Consider the following 17,577-nt stretch of genomic DNA (forward strand, 5'->3'; position numbering starts at 1 on the left):
GCCAATCTTCCAAGCGGATCGGCTCCCAAAAGTGTGCCTCCCAGGGCGAGAAGTGCTTTCTTCCTTATCCATGCTGGCATCAGATCAAGTGGTGCTTCCTGGAGAGCATGCAGGAAATAAGGCATAACATCTGGTCTACCGCAACCAACTCTCGCCAACGCCGTCTTGACCCATACATCCGGCGTTGGAACCATGATATTGGTAGGAACGAAGATGGTACCAGTGTCGGTAACTTGCACGAGTCTGAGGCCCAGAACTTCAATGTCGCGCTTCTTGAATGCCATCTCCAGCCCCAGTTGAACGCAGCTTCCTCTCACAAAGGCCTTTGATGGGGCGTAGGCAGGACAAAAGGGGAATCCATTGTCGCACCACGAACCCACGTTGAGGATGAGAGCCGGCTGATTATTCAGTAAGTTTGGCATGAGGGCGGCGGTGAGCAGCATGGGGAACACGGCGTTGGTACTGATGCTCGCGTGCAATTCATCAGCAGTGTAGTTGTCGAGGGTATCAAACTCGTGGCCGATGGGCATCGTCGCTCCAACATTGTTGACCAGGACCTTTATTGATACATCTGAGACGCTTGCTGCAATATGTTCAAAGTTCCATTCCGATGGAGCAGAGGCGTCGACTATAAGACAGCGGACCTCACAAGACGGAAACTTGGCATGCAGCTCTGCCTCGACTGCTTCCAGCTTGGACTTGTTGCGGGCATGGATCACGACGTTGAAGCCCTTGGATGCGAGCTCCAGTGCAAAGGAACGTCCGATGCCAGAGCTAGCTCCTGTGACGAAGGCCCAAGGAGGCGAGCCGTCCTTTGTCTTGGCATAACGGTGAAATGAGGAGGGACGGATGTAGAGCCAGAGAAAGCTAGACAGCTTTGCAGCCGTCCAGAGAGCAGTAAGTGCGCCCAGGGCGGTAACAAGATTCTTTGGCGAGATATCCATGATTACATCGTTAGTTCTTGTTCAGAAAAGTCGCATCTATTCTCGGCATTTATATGGCATCGTTGGTTGGTAAGCTGATGTCATCTTGGGGCACGGTGATGCTGACATGGAGGTACTGGCACACGTGGACGTCTCCATGTCCATTTATTTCACACTTTACGTTCAACTGGGTGACAAGGATACCGCAGTCAAACAAGTATACTAATACCGAGAATGGCAAAACAAAGACCACGCATCTGTCTGACTTGATGTAACCCTTCTTGTCTAGTGTCTACCTCGCGGAATAAACTACCTTGTACGGAATAGTTATCTAATTAAGAACTTCTTTGGGGCCAAAGCTTGGTACACCACCCAGTGATCCAAAGACATCCCCGATGTAATTGCTCGGAGTAAGCCCAGCCTCAAACTTGGTGGTCCAGTTGTCCAGAATTCCCTGCACTACTTTCAAAGCTACAAGATATAGGTTTCGAGTGGAAGGCCCCAATCCACCGTTATCCATGACAAAAGGAAGCTTATGTGGCTTGTCCTCGTGGCCACGATCAAAGTTGGAAGCAGATCTAATCAATGTGACGCGAGAATAGTCGGCCTTGCCTTGGAGTGACGCCCTCAACAGACCTGCCAGGAGAGCGTTGTCTTCTTGAGCCGTCATGACATAGTTAGCTTGCCCAGATGTGTAAACTTTGGTGACTTTCTCCATGGCATCTGAAAGACGATGGCCATGCCAGAAGGTGTTAGATGAGAGGACATCGCCCTCGATAATGCTCGGCTGTTGGCTCGCCGCCTGGAAGATGCCGGGTGAGCCAACCCACAGGGCGCGGTTCTTTGCAGCCTCCGGCGAGTCCTCGAGAGTAACAGTTCTAGCCACAGACAGAGCATAATCTCTAAGCTCGCCATTCAACTCAAAGACTTCAGTGCCATAAAGCATTTTAGGGAACTCGTCAGGCGAATCCGCGCCCATGGGAACATAGCCCGAATCCCATTCCGAGGGGATCTCCCTGGCGTCAAATTCCAGCTGAATATCTACCTGAACGGCGAATTTTGCGACTGCAACAGACCCAATAGTGCCACGCTTCGGACTAACACCAGCAATGCCCGTGAGCACAAAGTAAGTCTTGGACAGATCGAAGAGTGGCGAGGAGATGATCGCGCTGATAGACAAGGAAGCGTTTATCACTGTTTTCTTGTTAATTTAATGCAAAGAAAACATCAGATGTACTCACAGCCCATGCCTACGACCAGGAGGCCGACTTGGCCGTCCTCGGTAATATGGACGTCCTTGTATTCAGGGGAGAGGCCAGGAACCTGCACCTTGCGCGGGAACTGGATAGCGCTTTCAGGCGACAGCCAGATTCGCGACTCTTCGTGGAACTGCTGCATATTAGAGGTGCTTCGAGTCCAGTTGGAGAATGTTGCTCACCATGGCAATGATGAAGACCTTGGGGGTTATTTTGGTGTCGCCTGGATGCGCGAGTGCGCCGCCCGCCTGTTGCGAAGCCGAAATAGACTCTGAAGAACTCATAGCGGAAGGATTTGTGGCGTATTGGAGAAGACACAAAGGATATATCACTCTTTAGGATTGCGGCATGCAGAATGAATGCGCAAGTTGACTACAGTGGTCAGAAGTTCTGTTTCCTTCATGCGGGGTCAATATGGCGTGATCATCGTGCGCAAGACCTTGGCGCAGCATGGTTATCTCGTTATCTTGTCGACATTCGTCAATCTCTTGCTAGCGGACCTTCTTTCATCATTATATGCAGACATCTCTACACGCGGTAGAGGACAAAAACAAACATCGCTTGCCGGTACCGAACAACACCCACATCAACAATACAGCCAGTAAATCGCTCCAGCCACCACAGAACACGGCACGACAACAGACGCAAAGAAGATCATATCTCTCCTCCGGGCTTCCCGTTTGATTCGCATTTGCTCGTCGTAGAACTGCTTCGCCGCCTTGCTGAGTTCCTCGATTCTGTCCTGATCAATCGCGTCGTATCTGCAGCTAGCTATCTCGAGCAAGGGCAAGATGTCTTTTTTCGTTGGTTGATCGACTGCCGAAGACTTTGCTGAAGCTTCTGGCGACTGCGAGTTATTGAGGTCGAGTTCTAACATTGCGACGTTGGTCTTGCTGAATAATCTCGGGGGTCGCAATCGGGCCATAAACCGCCGAGTATTGGTATTCGAATATAAACAGGGCAATGGGAGGCAAAAATTATTTCAAGTCAGGTCTCAGGGAGGACGGTCTAGAAATATGATGGACCTGGTTGTGGCTGCCTGGGACTCAGCCAAGGCAGACTCAGTCAGACAAGCCAGCTCAAGCCACGAAGCCAAGCCCAATGCCTTTCTGAGTCTAGTCTTCATTTTCTCCCTTGGTTTGTTTCCAGGGCAAATAATTGTCTTAACCTTCTTTCTCTTCTGGCACCTTGCGTATGCAAGGGGCCTACATACAACGGTGTATAGTGCGAACCCCAGCGCCCAGATCGAGAAGCTTGCTTCTCAAGCCATGAAGTGAATTCCGTCTCTCGCCTTTGGACCTACGGTTTGTTTCTAGAACCCAATTTCCCTGTAAAGTTTATGGCTTGTCTCAAGGTTATTACGTTAAAACAGACGTCCGATATTTCATTGACACACCATGGCCCACCGCCTTATTTTTGGACGAAAAGGCGCGACATTCCGGCCTATCGTATCTGAAGGATTGGGGAATCGATCTTAGCAACCCCTCTTCATGTCCAGCAAAGGGCGCATTAGTAAGAACTTGTTAGTCAACCTCGGCATAGCAAGCCTATCACGCAGGATTGGATCACGTGTAGCGTTGAAAGCGGAGGAGTTTCGCGATGAGTCAACGACGACATTCGCCAAGAAGAGCGTGATTTTCTCTACTTCATCAGCCATAAAGGCAATCTTTCCCCAAGCAACCTAATTTCAATCAATATCAACACAATGGCTTCCGAAAACTCGAATAGCAGTGAGCTCCTCGCTGGCTCCTTGTTCAATGTCAACGGCCTCGTTGCGCTAGTTACAGGCGGAGGTTCAGGTTAGTAGACAACCGTCAACAAGACCATCTCTAATGGTTTCCCAGGCATTGGACTCATGATCACCAAAGTCCTTGTTCAAAATGGTGCCAAGGTTTACATCGCAGGCCGAAGAAAGAACATGTTGGACGAGGTGGCCAACTCACTTGGCCCAAATGTGATTCCAGTGCAATGCGATGTCACCTCCAAGTCGGCACTTCAAGAGGCCGCCTCATTTATCGAGAAAGATACCGGATATCTCAACCTCTTGGTCTGCAACTCTGGCATCGGTGGCCCTCAGGTCAAGCAAGTTACAGCCGAGACCAGCCTGGAAGAATGGGCAAAGGGCAACTTCGACATTGACTATGACGCTTACGTGAATACCTTTGCTGTCAACACAGCCTCAGTGTGGTATACGACTATGGCCTTCCTTGGACTCCTCGGGAAGGGAAATGAAAAGAAAAATGTGGATCAGACGTCGCAGGTCATCATCACGAGCTCAATTGCCGGATACAACAAAAAGGCCCCTGGAGGTTGGGCCTATGGCCAATCCAAGGCCGCAGCCATCCTGGCGGCCAAGCAACTTGCGGTGACTCTCCCACAGTGGGGAATTCGGTGAGTTGTTCCGGTGAAGCTATTCAGGTAGTCGAGTGCTAAGCCACGCATAGGACAAATTGCATCGCTCCTGGATGTAAGTGCACGCCATGCCCCTTGACAGGTAGGAGGGTCCAACTAAAGCTTGTTTGTTCCAGTGTTCCCGAGCGAGATGTCCGAGCCAATCGTAAAGCTCTACTCCAACGCTTCAGGGCAGCTAGGTGCCGTTCCGAGCGAGATGGTCCCACTGCAGAGGATGGGAGACGAGAAGGAAATGGGAGGCACGTTCCTGTACCTTGCATCTCGCGCTGGGGCATACACCAACGGCGCCGTTATAGTGGTCGACGGTGGTCGTCTGGGCAATTTCCCTGCGGCCAATTGATGCCGTGCAACATCTCGATCGTCCAGAATAGGCAGCCAAACAAGGGAGGCGGATTACTTTGTCAATGTGTCAAAAGGTGTTGGACAGAATACGGTGGATACTCGCTAGACGATGGCCACAGATCCCGACGTATCCGTATGGTAGTTAGCTCGCACGTTTCAACAGGACCGTTGGCTTTATTTTTGATCCGGCTGCAGATCCAATGGATAAGTCGGCATCTCGTAACCTCGGATGGCCATCTCTCACAGCGAGGCGCAGTCAATGCGGGCTAGAATCTAGACCTTCCAAACTGCCATTGAGCCGCGTCAGCGGCCCGTATGATTGCGATTTTACGCAATTAGCCGCCTCGTATTGCTCCTACTGAAGCTTGCCCACGCCACAGGTGTTGGACCGTGGTTCAAGACATGGCCATCTTGGGAGTCGTGTGGCTGACCACGCCAGGGGCTAGCTCGCTCTCCGGCAACGTCTTGCCGAAGGGTACGGGGTAGCCAACGAGAAACAAGCAATGCCATGGAATGATGTTTCTTCTCCCTTGACTCGGATTCATATTGAACTTTTGAGTACAAAAAGGTGTCCTCGTCCTGCAGTTCTTTCTTCCAATCCAGCTCATCTCTACAACATTCGCTCAACTCTCTTTCATTCTTTCAATTAATCTCAACACCCTCACCAAACCTTCACCATGAAGCTGAACTTCCTCCTCGCTGCGGCTCTTGCCATCGCCGCTCCCGCCATGGCTGCCGACTCCACGACCGAGACACACACTGGTACCACTACGCATACCTCGACCAAGTCCGCACCCTATCCATTTCACAGTCAAAGCCTGAAAAGCTAACCATAACCAGGACTGGCACTGCTGGCACCGCTACTGGCACCACCACCGAGACCAAGGCTGTCACCACCACGACCTCCAAGGGCCCTGCCCCTACCCTCCGTGCTGACGTCATTGGCGCCGCCGGTGTTGTTGGCGTTGTCGCCATGCTCGCCCTCTAAGGGACTGGCTGTACCACTATCTTCTGTTCGCGATACTGTATCATCTTTTCATTGTATTGTTGGCTTGGAATTGATGGGTTACATATAGAGACGAGCGTTATCTCACAACCATCTGGCTTACTTAATGTCATACCTTCAATACATCACCAGACAATATTAATATTCCCCCAAAGAAAAGTGCCAACTTTGAATGAATGAGTGAAAGTGGCCGTGCTGTATGTGAGCGAAGAGTGTGTGGCGGGGCACCATCACTGTGCAACCTGCATCAACCTTGAGTTCATGCTTCTTTTGAGTCAGAAGATAAGCCAGAATGTAACTGTAAAGTTGCATTGGTCTCCCTACACATGCATCGCGAAATTATTTATTGATGTGTGTCTTTGCCCTAGCCGTTGCCACCGATGTGGCTGGGTGAAGTGCCACTATCACAGAAGGGAGAGTGAGCGCCCAAGGGTCCATTCTCTTTCCGCCCCAAGACAGTGAGACATATAATCTAACACCACAAGCAAGGGAGAAACTACTCTTTTTCTTCAATTTCAGGGAGCAATTTAAGGATAAGGAGAAACTGATCTGAGACAATCGTGCTTCTAGAGCTCCTTCTAACCCAGTACGTCCCTAACATTTACACTGAGATATGAGCATGTATATGCGTTACCCGCTATATGAGAGTGTTGAATATTGACTTCATACTAAAATCCTGAACTCTCAGCAGTGAATAGGTATTCAAACTGATGATGCTCACACAGGCCTCTCGAAAGCTCTAGTTATGCAATCCCAGCTATTTACTATTCGACGTCCTTACATACGATTCCCTTCTTGGGATCTTCTCATGGCTATACATCGATGTTCATCCTAAGCACTAATACTAGAAGGGAAGTGCCAGTGGCCCGGAAGTTGTCTGGAGTAGTTTGATCCTTGTCCGGGGTGACATCTCCTCCAATATCTACTCAAGCTTCAACGAGCAGGCTAGAGAGCCATATTTCTAGCGCAATACGAATTATGGATTACTAGGAAGAAAATTGAATGGGCAAATACACCTCTCACGGCAAAACATAAGGAGAGGGTTCATTACGTGACACTTCTCTAGTACAATCACGGACACATCTTTATCAGCAAACCAAAACTCAACCGCCAATAATAGTCTTGCCTTATGGGGAAATTATTCATCGGGCAGTCTAAGCTCAAGCGTATCCTCTGGATACTTTTCGCTCCCACTTAGTTTCGTAAGTACAACATGATCCCATAACAATCACAACCCCTCTCTGGGTCTGGTCAATTCTTTCTCCATTAATTCAACAGAGAGATAAGGCATCCATAGTCGGAAGATGATGAATATGTAATATGATATACTTGCGGCTCGATGCGATTTCCTTTTCGCCGAGCGGCCACAAGCTTCAGGAGCAGCACTACAGGTTACGTAGGTGGATCTGTGCCTTCAACATCCTGTTTTCAAGTTCATTGCAGTAAAAGCAGATCTGAGCGCGGGACATCCCGAGATGCAACAGTTCAAGGGGTTGCTGGGAGTCAGCCTTGGCATGTGATAGGAAGAGCCGTGGAACGATAGTCCCCTCTTCACTTCTCCATGCGACACTAAAAGTGAGGCTGTGCGGGACACAACAGCGATCGACTATGCATCACCCATATCAAGACAGTATCACAGCATACACTGCCTGACTGTCGACAGCTAGAGGAAATATTACTGGAGGGCTTGTCGTGCCCGCGTTTCATGTTCTTTTCTCTTATCTCGACCAACATAATTGACGGGATGCTGCATGCGCCGTGTTTTAGAGTGAGGGGTTCCCAAGCTGCGTCGCAATTGCGGCTGAAAATGGCACTTGGCTTCTGAGTGTTTGCGATTTGCATGGCACCTTGATTCACCAAAGTACAAATAAATGACCCAATGCCAAGCTAGGACTTGTGGTCTTTCATCTTGATTTCCACCTTATCTTGATGGGAGACAACAGGGTAGCACGTCTCTCTGCTGTGCAAGTCAGATCATTTTGCTTAGTCACCCACGCGCATCGTTGCCTGGATGCCTGGGTGCCTCAGCTCCCGCGTCGGTTCACCTGCATCAACGAATCGTTGCTCTCACTGTAGCCAGCCTGTATTCCAATCACCATCTCCTCTTGGTCGCCAAAACGCCTTGGCTGTGCGATTCGATGCTCCTCGCCATTCTATTGGGCCGCTGCCTGGCTGGGCTGATGTGAGATTCCGCCGGTGCATGATGTGGGCCGCCGGTGTGGTGCTCAGAGGCTGAGCCCAGCCCTGCTGCCTACGACGTGCAGGGGACGAGCGCACCCGGTGACTCAGGTCGGCAGGCTAGAGGCCATCGCGATGCAGTTGACCGCGACACTATCGATGCGGAGGCTGAACTTATCTGTAGAGACCTATTCCGAACCCATTGCCTATAAAGAGTCGAAACAGCCTCGAGAATGGATGTTGGAACTCGACTTGATCCATTAACAAATCTCCATTTGGAGTAACAACACATCCTACAGTTCGTTCACCACAATCAGCCATGGTTCGCTCAGCACAAAGAGGAAGAGGCGGTCGTGGTCGTGGCCGTCGCTTCCCACCCATTCCACGACACTTCCACCCTCCTCCTCCCCCTCCCCCGCCACGCGCTGCAAAGCCTCCGCGTCCTCCTCGTGATGGAGAACTTCAGTACATGGTTCTGAAGCAAGAAGCCGAGCGTCGCGAACGCATCCTCGCTGATCGACGCCGGGTCGCCTCCAAATGGCGTCCCAAGATCCCTCAGGTTCGCAAGGTTAACTTTGAGAACTTTAAGAACCGCTTCCAGGACGTCGATGAGCCCGACTATGCCATTGACGTTCTCATGGGCGGTCCTACCACCCAGGCCCAGATCCGCCGCGAGCATGGACAGCGTCGCCGTGAGGAGATTGCTCGTCTCCGACAGAGCTACCTCTCCCTCAAGAACAACGGCTCCGGCTCTTCCCAGAACAAGATCGACGCCTATGAGAAGGCCAGACGTGAGAAGAAGGGCGATGCGCTTCAATCATCTGAAAATGAGATTCAGCGCATCCGTATCCAGTCTCAGCCAGTCCTTGGTCACTTGACTGCCCTCATGAACGACACGGATCAACGATCAACTCCCCGCACCTTCATGAGGCCGTTCAAGGCCTTGGTGCACTTCCAGCCCAAGATGAAGGAGATTCTTGCCACTCTGGAGGAGAAGTGGGCAGACTTTGAGGAGCTAGACAGCGATCAGTCTGAGGCTGTTGAGCTTTCTGCTGGCGAGGAAGTTGATATCGAGCCCGAGGTCCTGGAGGCCGAAGACATGGGCTCTGCCAAGGGAGAGGGAGAGGACGAAGACGACGGCGCTGACACTGAGTCCCTTGAGTCTGTCGACTCCAACGCCGACGAAGACTTCGAGGGCCTCATGGACAGCCCTGAGGCGTTGAGAGACATGCGATGCTATGTCGAGTTCATTGACAACGAAATCCTTCCTCTGCACTCCCGCTTCGATGGTACTGGTGCCGAGAAGGTCAAATTTGACGACCTCTGGTCTCTGTTCCGCGTCGGCGACCTCATCTACATGCCCGCATCCGGCGAGACTGGCGGCCGCTACCACGAGGTCTGGCGTATCTACAAGACGAGGGCCCCTGACCCCGAGACATCGTATCCCACAACTGGATGGGACTTTTTCGAGGATGAACACCAGATCAACGAGAACTCCAAGTTCAAGATCTCGGCCTATTATATCGACCACGATGGCTCCAACTTTGGTGCTGTGCAGCGCAAGTTCGAGATTGAGTCTTTCGTGGGAGAACGCTCCATCGAGTCATTGGAGGTGTTCCCCATCCGATACCGCCACAACCACCAGCAGCTCCTTCAGTCGCTCAAGCAGCAGGGCCGCAAGTTCATGGACTACCTTGAGGATCGCCACCAGCAGTACAGCGCCTGGACCCTGACCAGGAACCCGCCCTCTGGTCAGACGGAGCCAGATGAGGAGATTCTGGACGACCAGGAGTACCAGAAGATGCGCCACCCCGAGTTCGTCGAGAGTGATCTCATTGTCGATCTCACAGAGGCGTATCAGAAGATGCCTGACTGGATGCCGAGATTCCATCAGCTGACCATGAACAAGTCAATCCGATGTGAGATCAAGGATGATGAGATGCCGATCCAGCATTGGTTCAACGGCTCTCGCGGAACTCTCGCGTACTCACAGTCTGAGATTATCCAGCACGCAGATGGAGTTGAGACCCGCCAGCGACGTGACAACCTGGCGGCTGATTCCTTCCTGCGCTACCGTATCAAGGGCAGCCGAACCTTTGAGACGGACCCCAAGGCTTTGGAGCTTCGTGACGAAGACCTGGTTCTTCTTCCCAAGCGCATGTTTGCCTATGCCCTCCGAGAGCGTCGCTTCTGGCCCATTGACTTGAACTTCCTCAAGCCGGTGCGTCGGGAGCCCGGAGTCTTCGAGAACCTCCGAATCCAGAGCGACTACAAGGATGTCGTGCGTGGTTTGGTCATGTCTCATTTCCAGAAGAAGGCTCTGGAGCGCAAGTATGCAGACATTGCCACTGAGGGTCCCAGCCAGGATCTGATTCAGGGCAAGGGTCGTGGTCTTGTTGTCCTTCTCCACGGTGTTCCCGGTGTCGGAAAGACAGCCACGGCAGAGGCTGTGGCCATGGAGAACCGCAAGCCACTGTTCGTCATTACCTGCGGTGACCTTGGTCTGACGCCCCACGAGGTTGAGTCTTCGCTCAAGAACGTGTTCCGTCTCGCCCACCTGTGGGACTGTGTTCTCCTCCTCGATGAGGCCGATGTCTTCCTGTCGCAGCGTTCCAAGCTGGACATGAAGCGAAATGCTCTTGTCTCGGTGTTCCTCCGAGTCCTGGAGTACTACAACGGTCTGTTGTTCCTCACCACCAACCGAGTCGGCACCATCGACGAGGCCTTCAAGTCTCGTATTCACCTGTCCCTGTACTATCCTCCTCTGGATAAGACGCAGACCCGCGAAATCTTCCGCCTGAACATCGCCAAGCTCAAGGAGATCGAGTCGGAGCGCAGCAGGATGACAGGCGAACCCGCCCTAGTGATCAAGGAAAGCGATATCATCGACTTTGCCACCAAGCACTACGAGGAGCTCGCCAGATCTACCGGCTGCTGGAACGGTCGGCAGATCCGAAGCGCCTTCCAGATCGCATCTAGCCTTGCCATCCACGACTATTCCAACCAGGCGGCGCTGGCTCACTCTCGTGGCCAGCGTGCTCCTGTCGCACCTGTTCTGGATAGGACGTGGTTCGAGAAGGTGCAGATGTCGACTCAGAGCTTCGATCGCCACATGAAGAAGGAGTCGGGAGCTTATGATGCTGAACTGCCTCTTCGAAACACGTTCTATGAGGGCCGATTCGAGTAAGGGAGCAGTGCATCTTCGGTTGACTTGGGGTGTTGATTTGTGTGATGAAATGGCAAGATAATGACAGAAACTCTATGATTGCGAGCGTGGTTTGACTTGGGTGTTTGGGAATAAACAATCACAAGACTGAATAAAAACATATTCAATGGCACATGTTATCGAAGCCTCCAGATCTATAAACTGTGAACTCGTCAAGGTGGGTTGCATAATGATGCATGCGCGCAGCTCAACGCATCACGGCAGAGAAGACGGCGCAAAGCCAGTTTCGGGGAGAATGTGACGCTGGTATGGATCTACCGTGGTAATTTCCTCTCTAAACCTTCCAGGCTACGTACAAGCAGTTTGTTCCTTTGCAATTGTTTCAAGGATTAAAATGAGCAGGGTCACTGTTAAAGCAATGTGATGTGCAATCGCTGATCACCTTCACGTTGCAATGCGGGGTGACAACTCCTCCCCTGTGCCTTCTTGCTGACATCATACTACTTATCACGCATTGTGATGTTGACTTTCAGTGCGGGGAGAGCTTTAAAGAACCAACTTTACTTGGTAACACGTAGTTGAACATTCTTGAGTTCATCTTGGTCATCTAACATGATGCGTTGGATAAATTTTGCCTCTTTTATGAGGCTGGTGTCTCTCCTACTTCTCGCCGGCACGGCATCCGCTCAAGCAAAGTACGAGGTTCAAAAGCCTCCCCTCGACACCGACTGGACCTACGAGGTCGGAACGAACCCATGGCCAGAGTATCCACGACCTCAGCTTCGCCGTGATGCATGGAGGAGCCTCAACGGCATCTGGACATGGAAAGCCGCCAATGGCGAGAAGGACGTCGAGAACCCCCCGAAAGCTGGAGCATTGGAGCGCGAGGTGCTTGTCCCATCGTGCATTGAAAGCGCTCTCTCTGGGCTTCAGATTCTTGATGCGCGGGACATGTGGTATGAGACAAAGTTTGAGGTTCTAGAGGAATGGAAGGATCGCAAGGTATTGCTCAACTTCGAGAGCATCGACTACAAGGCCACCGTGTTTGTCAACGGTGTCAAGAAGACGACTCATATTGGCGGATATGACCGGTTTACTATTGACGTTACCGAGAACATCAAGTTTGGTGCCTCGAATGAATTGTTGGTTCAAGACAATCTTGGTCTGAGCGACAGCTGACTCCAGTAGGCTCGTCTTTGTCCACGATCCGACAGACTCCGATATCATACCCATTGGCAAGCAGACTTTGAAGCCTAGCCACATTTTCTATCGTTCTTGCTCGGGGATCTGGCAACAAGTGTGGATCGAGGCTGTGCCCGAGGAGCACATCACGCAGCTTGACGTTGCTGCAGGCGCTGACGGCAAGGGTGAGTTACGGATACAAACTATCCCCAGCTTAGATCTAACACGTTGATCTAGTTTCCGTGACTGTGCATACTTCACAGCAGGCCAAGGGATTCTTTCAGTTTGCCCTCCTTGACGCAGATGGGAGCACAAAGGCAACACACTCCGGAGTCACGAATGAAGAGTTTACCTTTGCCGTCGAATCACCCAAACTATGGTGGCCCGACTCGCCTGCTCTCTACAATTTCACCGTCACCCTAGAAAGCGGTGACAAGGTCCACAGCTACACGGGTTTCCGCACCATCTCCAAGGGAAAGGTGGATGGTGTCACTCGACCGCTTCTCAACGGCGAGTTTGTCTTTCAGTTCGGAACTCTAGATCAAGGGTTTTGGCCTGATGGCTTGTACACTCCTCCGAATCGTGATGCCATGATATACGACTTGCAGCTTCTCAAGAAGTTTGGCTTCAACTCCATTCGCAAGCATGTAGGTGGACTTGACCGTCATATAACGGCATATGGCTGATGGTGTTATACAGATCAAAGTCGAGCCGGATCTGTTTTATCAGGCTTGTGATCAACTCGGCCTCATGGTTATCCAGGACATGCCCAGTCTTCCCGCTAGTCGCGACCGCAAGCCTGACTCGAAGCAGCAAGCTGAGTTCAAACGGCAGCTTGAGGTGGTCATCAACCAACACAAGAACTACCCTTCGATTGTAACTTGGGTAAGAATCATTGTTTTTATGGCGTTTATCTTCAAGTGGCTCATCTTTCAAGGTCATCTACAATGAAGGCTGGGGCCAACAAACTGTCTCGCCACCGCCCGAGAAAGACTTGACACAGCTCGTCCGCCAACTAGATAAGACGAGACTCATCAACTCCGTCAGCGGGTGGGATGACCACGGCTTCGGTGACTACCACGTAAGGTCCTAGAGTCCAAATGCTCAGGCACAGGTTGACAATATTTCAGGATAACCACAACTATGCTGAGCCTCAATGCGGCACCCCTTTCTACTCACAACCAAAAACGCCATACGACCCCGAACGAATCGGCATCGCTGGCGAGTATGGTGGCATTGGTCACAACGTCTCCCTTGAACAGTAAGTAAACACCCATCTCTTGACTAGATCCACATCTAATCACACCCTTCAGCCTCTGGAACGTCAAAGATGCCATCGCCACCATCAAAGACACCTACGAGATCAACGAGAACCTCGAATCTTACAACTATCGCGCCAGTGTTCTATTCCGCGACATTCGCGAGCAGACGCAGCGTTTCGCCTGCAGTGGCGCCATTTACACGCAGACCACAGACGTGGAGGGCGAGGTCAACGGTTTGGTGACATATGATCGCCGGTTTCTACGTCCGCAGCTTGAGAAATGGCAGGATGATATACAGAGCGTGTATAAAGCTGCTGCTTCGAGGGGAGGTCGCAAAGTGGAGGAGAAGGGTAAGAGGGATGGTAGGTCGTTGTTGGACCTGTGATAAGGCTGAGTTTCGAGACAGTTGGAGAGCTCCTTGGTTCATTCTAAGCTCTTGAACTCTAGTCTTTCACCTTCCATCTCTGTTCTCTTTACTATCGCCATTGGTTTTCAGTTTGAAAAGGATCATCATGTCCAAGCCTACGCAGCCATCAACAGACTTCTTCGAGAAGCAGCCAGGAGAAGGAAGCGAGCCAGGTCACAAGCGTACCTCTTATCTTCCGGCCACCTTTTTGATCATTGATTCTGACTGGATTAGGCACCGAGCTTTCCAAAGCACCCAGTGAGGGCCGTGATGACGACTGGCAGATACTTACCGAAGAAGACGGCAAACCACCCCGATTCTGCGGAACGCTCGTCACGGCGCAGGGCGATTTTAGTTTTAGCCGGGGGAAATCGAAGCATACTCTATTCACTTACCACATGGGGTATGCCGATGGGCATACGCACTGGTCAGATGACGAAGAGGCGGGTGAAGGAAAACCAGATAAGAAAAGAGACATCTCGGAAAAGGATAGTCATGGCGCTTATGAAGCAAAGAAGGACACTTTAAAGGCAGAGTAGAGCATATGTCTTATGCTGAAACAAAGTTAACGACATCATGCCTTGATTCAAACAAAGGCTATAATGCCTGGCCATACACCAACCTAAGCACAAGGTCCTACCAAGTCTAGTACTGTTCCGCAGAACCTCTAGTGATGCCAACCAAAGTCCCCCAACGCCAAACAATGAGTTGTAATCTATAACACAGTAAACATCCAATGCAATATCAAGGCTCTCGATCCGAGTATGCTCCAAAACGCCAGCGCTTGCTGTTCTCTTCTACCCACCACCTGCTGATGAATGCCCCCTCTTCTACCCAGTGTGCCACTTCTGTGCCGTGCTTTCGCTCGACACTACCCAGAAAGGAAATAAAATCGAAGCCCTGCACGGAATCATGCTCGGCAGGGTCGGCTGTGAGGTTGCTGAGTCGCCACTCGACGTTGTCGATGATGGGCACCACGAGATGTCTCTCGGGGTAACGCGCATCGCGAGCAGTTACCACAGCTCTTCCGGGGTTGACAACCGTGAACTGCCAGTTTCCCTGGCCTGTTTCATTGTTGAATTTTTGCATCGGTCGAATGAGAGATTGTCCTTCGTAATTGCGCATCATATCAGTCGCTGCTTGGCGGCTCGCCTTGTTTAATGATCCCGTCTCTACGAGCAAGTCCAAGATGGTCGGAACGATCTGCGACGAATGCACCGCATCGTGAACGTCAAAGGCGGGCAACAGAGGATGAGAGAAGACAAGAGGAACATGGTCGATGCCGACATTGGGGTTGTAATAAGGTGAAACGACGTCGTTTTCGGGCATCGAAAGGCCATGGTCACCAACAAAGACGATTAGAGTCTCATTGGCGACGCCCTGCTCATCCAAAAGGTCCAGAACCTTGCGCAACCATTTGTCGTCGTAACCCTCCGAGTTGACATAATGCGACAGCATATCGAGACCGTTCGCCACGGGCACGTATTGCTCGTGTTCGGGCATCTTGAAGGCGTGGTGGCTCGTACTGGTCAAGTGCGTGAGGAAGACTCTCTCGTCCTTTTCCTTGGCCGAAACAAAGACGTCGCGGAAATAGTCTTCGAGCGGATCCTCCTCAAAAGCAAAGGCATTGATGTTGGGCAATGTGACGGGTCCGTGAGTGGCATTTGGCGATCGAAGATATTCTCGGCTGATGATGTGCTCCTGTGGAAATCCGAGGCCAGAGACAAGCTCGTATTGCTTGTCGTATAGCATGGTGGCGGCCTGGTAATAGTACGATTGCCATTTTGAAGCATTATATGGGTGCGCATCCTCCTCTTCCGAGCCTCCCAGCTTGTTCAAGGCTTCAAAAACCTGCGCCAAACAAGGCTGATACACATGGTGCCGGTAGTCGAGGTTGAAGTCGGCCATCAAGGGCGCGACGCCGCAGAGTGTACCAACCAAGCTCTTGAGCGTGTATGTGCCCGTTGTATGCGCATTGGTGAAGCGAAGGCCTCCACGCTTGATTTTGGATGCTTCATCTCGCTCGAAACCGTCGTCGTAGTCGCCAGTGATGTAGTTGGCGGTCGGTGTCAGTGTCGCGAGCCGATCCATTGCCTCCTTTGGGAGCTTCTTGTCAGGGAAAGAATCGACCAGACGATCGTATAGGACAGTGTCCTTCTTTATGGGGAAGACGTCATTCCTCGTGCTCTCGAGAAAGAAGAGAAGTACATGCTTCACGGGGACATGTTGTAACTTGTCGCGCAGCTCGGATAGCACATCGTCGTCGAGGTTCGAAATCTTCAAGGGGTCGGCGTTTGTGCTGTAATGCTCTCTCCCTGAATACCAGTCCTCAAAGCCCGCCAGCATGTTATCCTTTGGCAGCCAGTCTAGAGGCGCCGGATCGGCAAGGGCTGTTCGGTGATCCCAGGTACGTTGAATGCCAGTGCCGAATACCGAAGGCAGTTGTTCGAGCATCGGCGACGAGGCTGAGAAGTCGACGAATGGCAGCAATGCGGTCGTCCAAGAAAGGAAGATAAGCGATCGGTCGTGGGGTCGCGCAAAAGCCGAGAAGACAAGTGCGAGGAGGGCGATTGTGACGAGGGTGTACGTAGAGATATTGAGGAAGGACTTGAGCTTCGATGGTGCGATGTCAAGTCCCAATCTCTCAATCAGTCGCTGGGCAAGTCGAAGCGGTACGGACAGCGTCTGGCGCTGCGCATCATCGTCAAAGATGCTGCTGGAGAAACTCTCGTCATCGTACACGAATTTGGCGGGGTCTTCGATGTCGAGCTGGGGGATCTGGGAGTAGGCGGATTGGGGACGAATCCGGCGGAACAGTCGCAATGTTGTCGCAAAGGGCCAGTTGGCGACATCGGCCGCGTAGCCCCAGAAGCTGTAACAGAAGTCTTGTAGCAGCCAGCTGAAGAGGAGAGTAAGAGAAAGGACGGCCGTGAATGACAAGCTTCCTGACAGGATCAGAGCTCGCGACGAAGGATCGGTGGGGAGAGAAACGTTTCGCAGGTGGATCTCGGAGCCTGCGACGAGGTAAAAAGAGACTGCGATAATGCCAAGAGCGGCGTTGTAAAGGATGATGATGCTGGTCAAGAAGTATATCGCCAGGCGCGACACAAAAGCCAAGCCGACCACCCAGCGATCAAGGAGGAGCCGTATCAAGACAAGGATGGCGACATCTTGGGCAAAGAACGAGTAGCCCCATTGTCGCAGTTGGTGTGCGGGCACGGCAGAGAGATGAGCATGTATGTGAGTGATCTTGGCGTTCCAAACAGCGAGAGCAGCAAACGTGAAGAAGAACTTCCGGTTCGCGAAGCGCGAGAAGAGGGTGAGGGCAACCCGTAGAGGCGTCTCAAAGGAGACTGCCGATATCCGGAGCATGATGTAATAAAAGATTTACAGAGAAAGGGAGCACAAAGGAAAAGATGGCAGCGAAGGAGTTGGCCGCGTGGC

General features: G+C 51.7%; 5 protein-coding genes across 5 annotated transcripts; 3 read left to right on the forward strand and 2 right to left on the reverse strand.

The window, feature by feature from the left end:
* Positions 1-1,254: 1,254 nt before the first annotated feature.
* On the reverse strand, positions 1,255-2,463 carry NCS54_01418500 (Hypothetical protein; the record flags this gene model as incomplete). The annotated part of the gene is made up of 3 exons (XM_053159345.1): positions 1,255-2,117; positions 2,165-2,312; positions 2,362-2,463. The coding sequence occupies 3 exons, from the start codon at positions 2,461-2,463 to the stop codon at positions 1,255-1,257; spliced, it is 1,113 nt and encodes a 370-aa protein (XP_053015320.1).
* A 1,421-nt stretch (positions 2,464-3,884) lies between these two features.
* On the forward strand, positions 3,885-4,931 carry NCS54_01418600 (Hypothetical protein; the record flags this gene model as incomplete). The annotated part of the gene is made up of 4 exons (XM_053159346.1): positions 3,885-3,978; positions 4,024-4,570; positions 4,624-4,646; positions 4,708-4,931. 4 exons carry the CDS (start codon positions 3,885-3,887, stop codon positions 4,929-4,931), a joined length of 888 nt encoding a protein of 295 aa, XP_053015321.1.
* A 3,505-nt stretch (positions 4,932-8,436) lies between these two features.
* NCS54_01418700 (AAA domain-containing protein) lies at positions 8,437-11,304 on the forward strand (the record flags this gene model as incomplete). The annotated part of the gene is made up of 1 exon (XM_053159347.1): positions 8,437-11,304. One exon carries the CDS (start codon positions 8,437-8,439, stop codon positions 11,302-11,304), a length of 2,868 nt encoding a protein of 955 aa, XP_053015322.1.
* A 591-nt stretch (positions 11,305-11,895) lies between these two features.
* Positions 11,896-14,672, forward strand: NCS54_01418800 (Hypothetical protein; the record flags this gene model as incomplete). The annotated part of the gene is made up of 9 exons (XM_053159348.1): positions 11,896-12,425; positions 12,472-12,650; positions 12,703-13,112; positions 13,165-13,350; positions 13,403-13,546; positions 13,596-13,726; positions 13,779-14,089; positions 14,175-14,315; positions 14,368-14,672. 9 exons carry the CDS (start codon positions 11,896-11,898, stop codon positions 14,670-14,672), a joined length of 2,337 nt encoding a protein of 778 aa, XP_053015323.1.
* A 205-nt stretch (positions 14,673-14,877) lies between these two features.
* NCS54_01418900 (Sulfatase domain-containing protein) lies at positions 14,878-17,505 on the reverse strand (the record flags this gene model as incomplete). The annotated part of the gene is made up of 1 exon (XM_053159349.1): positions 14,878-17,505. One exon carries the CDS (start codon positions 17,503-17,505, stop codon positions 14,878-14,880), a length of 2,628 nt encoding a protein of 875 aa, XP_053015324.1.
* Between the last annotated feature and the right edge of the window lie 72 nt (positions 17,506-17,577).

This window comes from Fusarium falciforme, chromosome 12, assembly GCF_026873545.1.
Source record: "Fusarium falciforme chromosome 12, complete sequence".
Taxonomy (NCBI): domain Eukaryota; kingdom Fungi; phylum Ascomycota; class Sordariomycetes; order Hypocreales; family Nectriaceae; genus Fusarium; species Fusarium falciforme.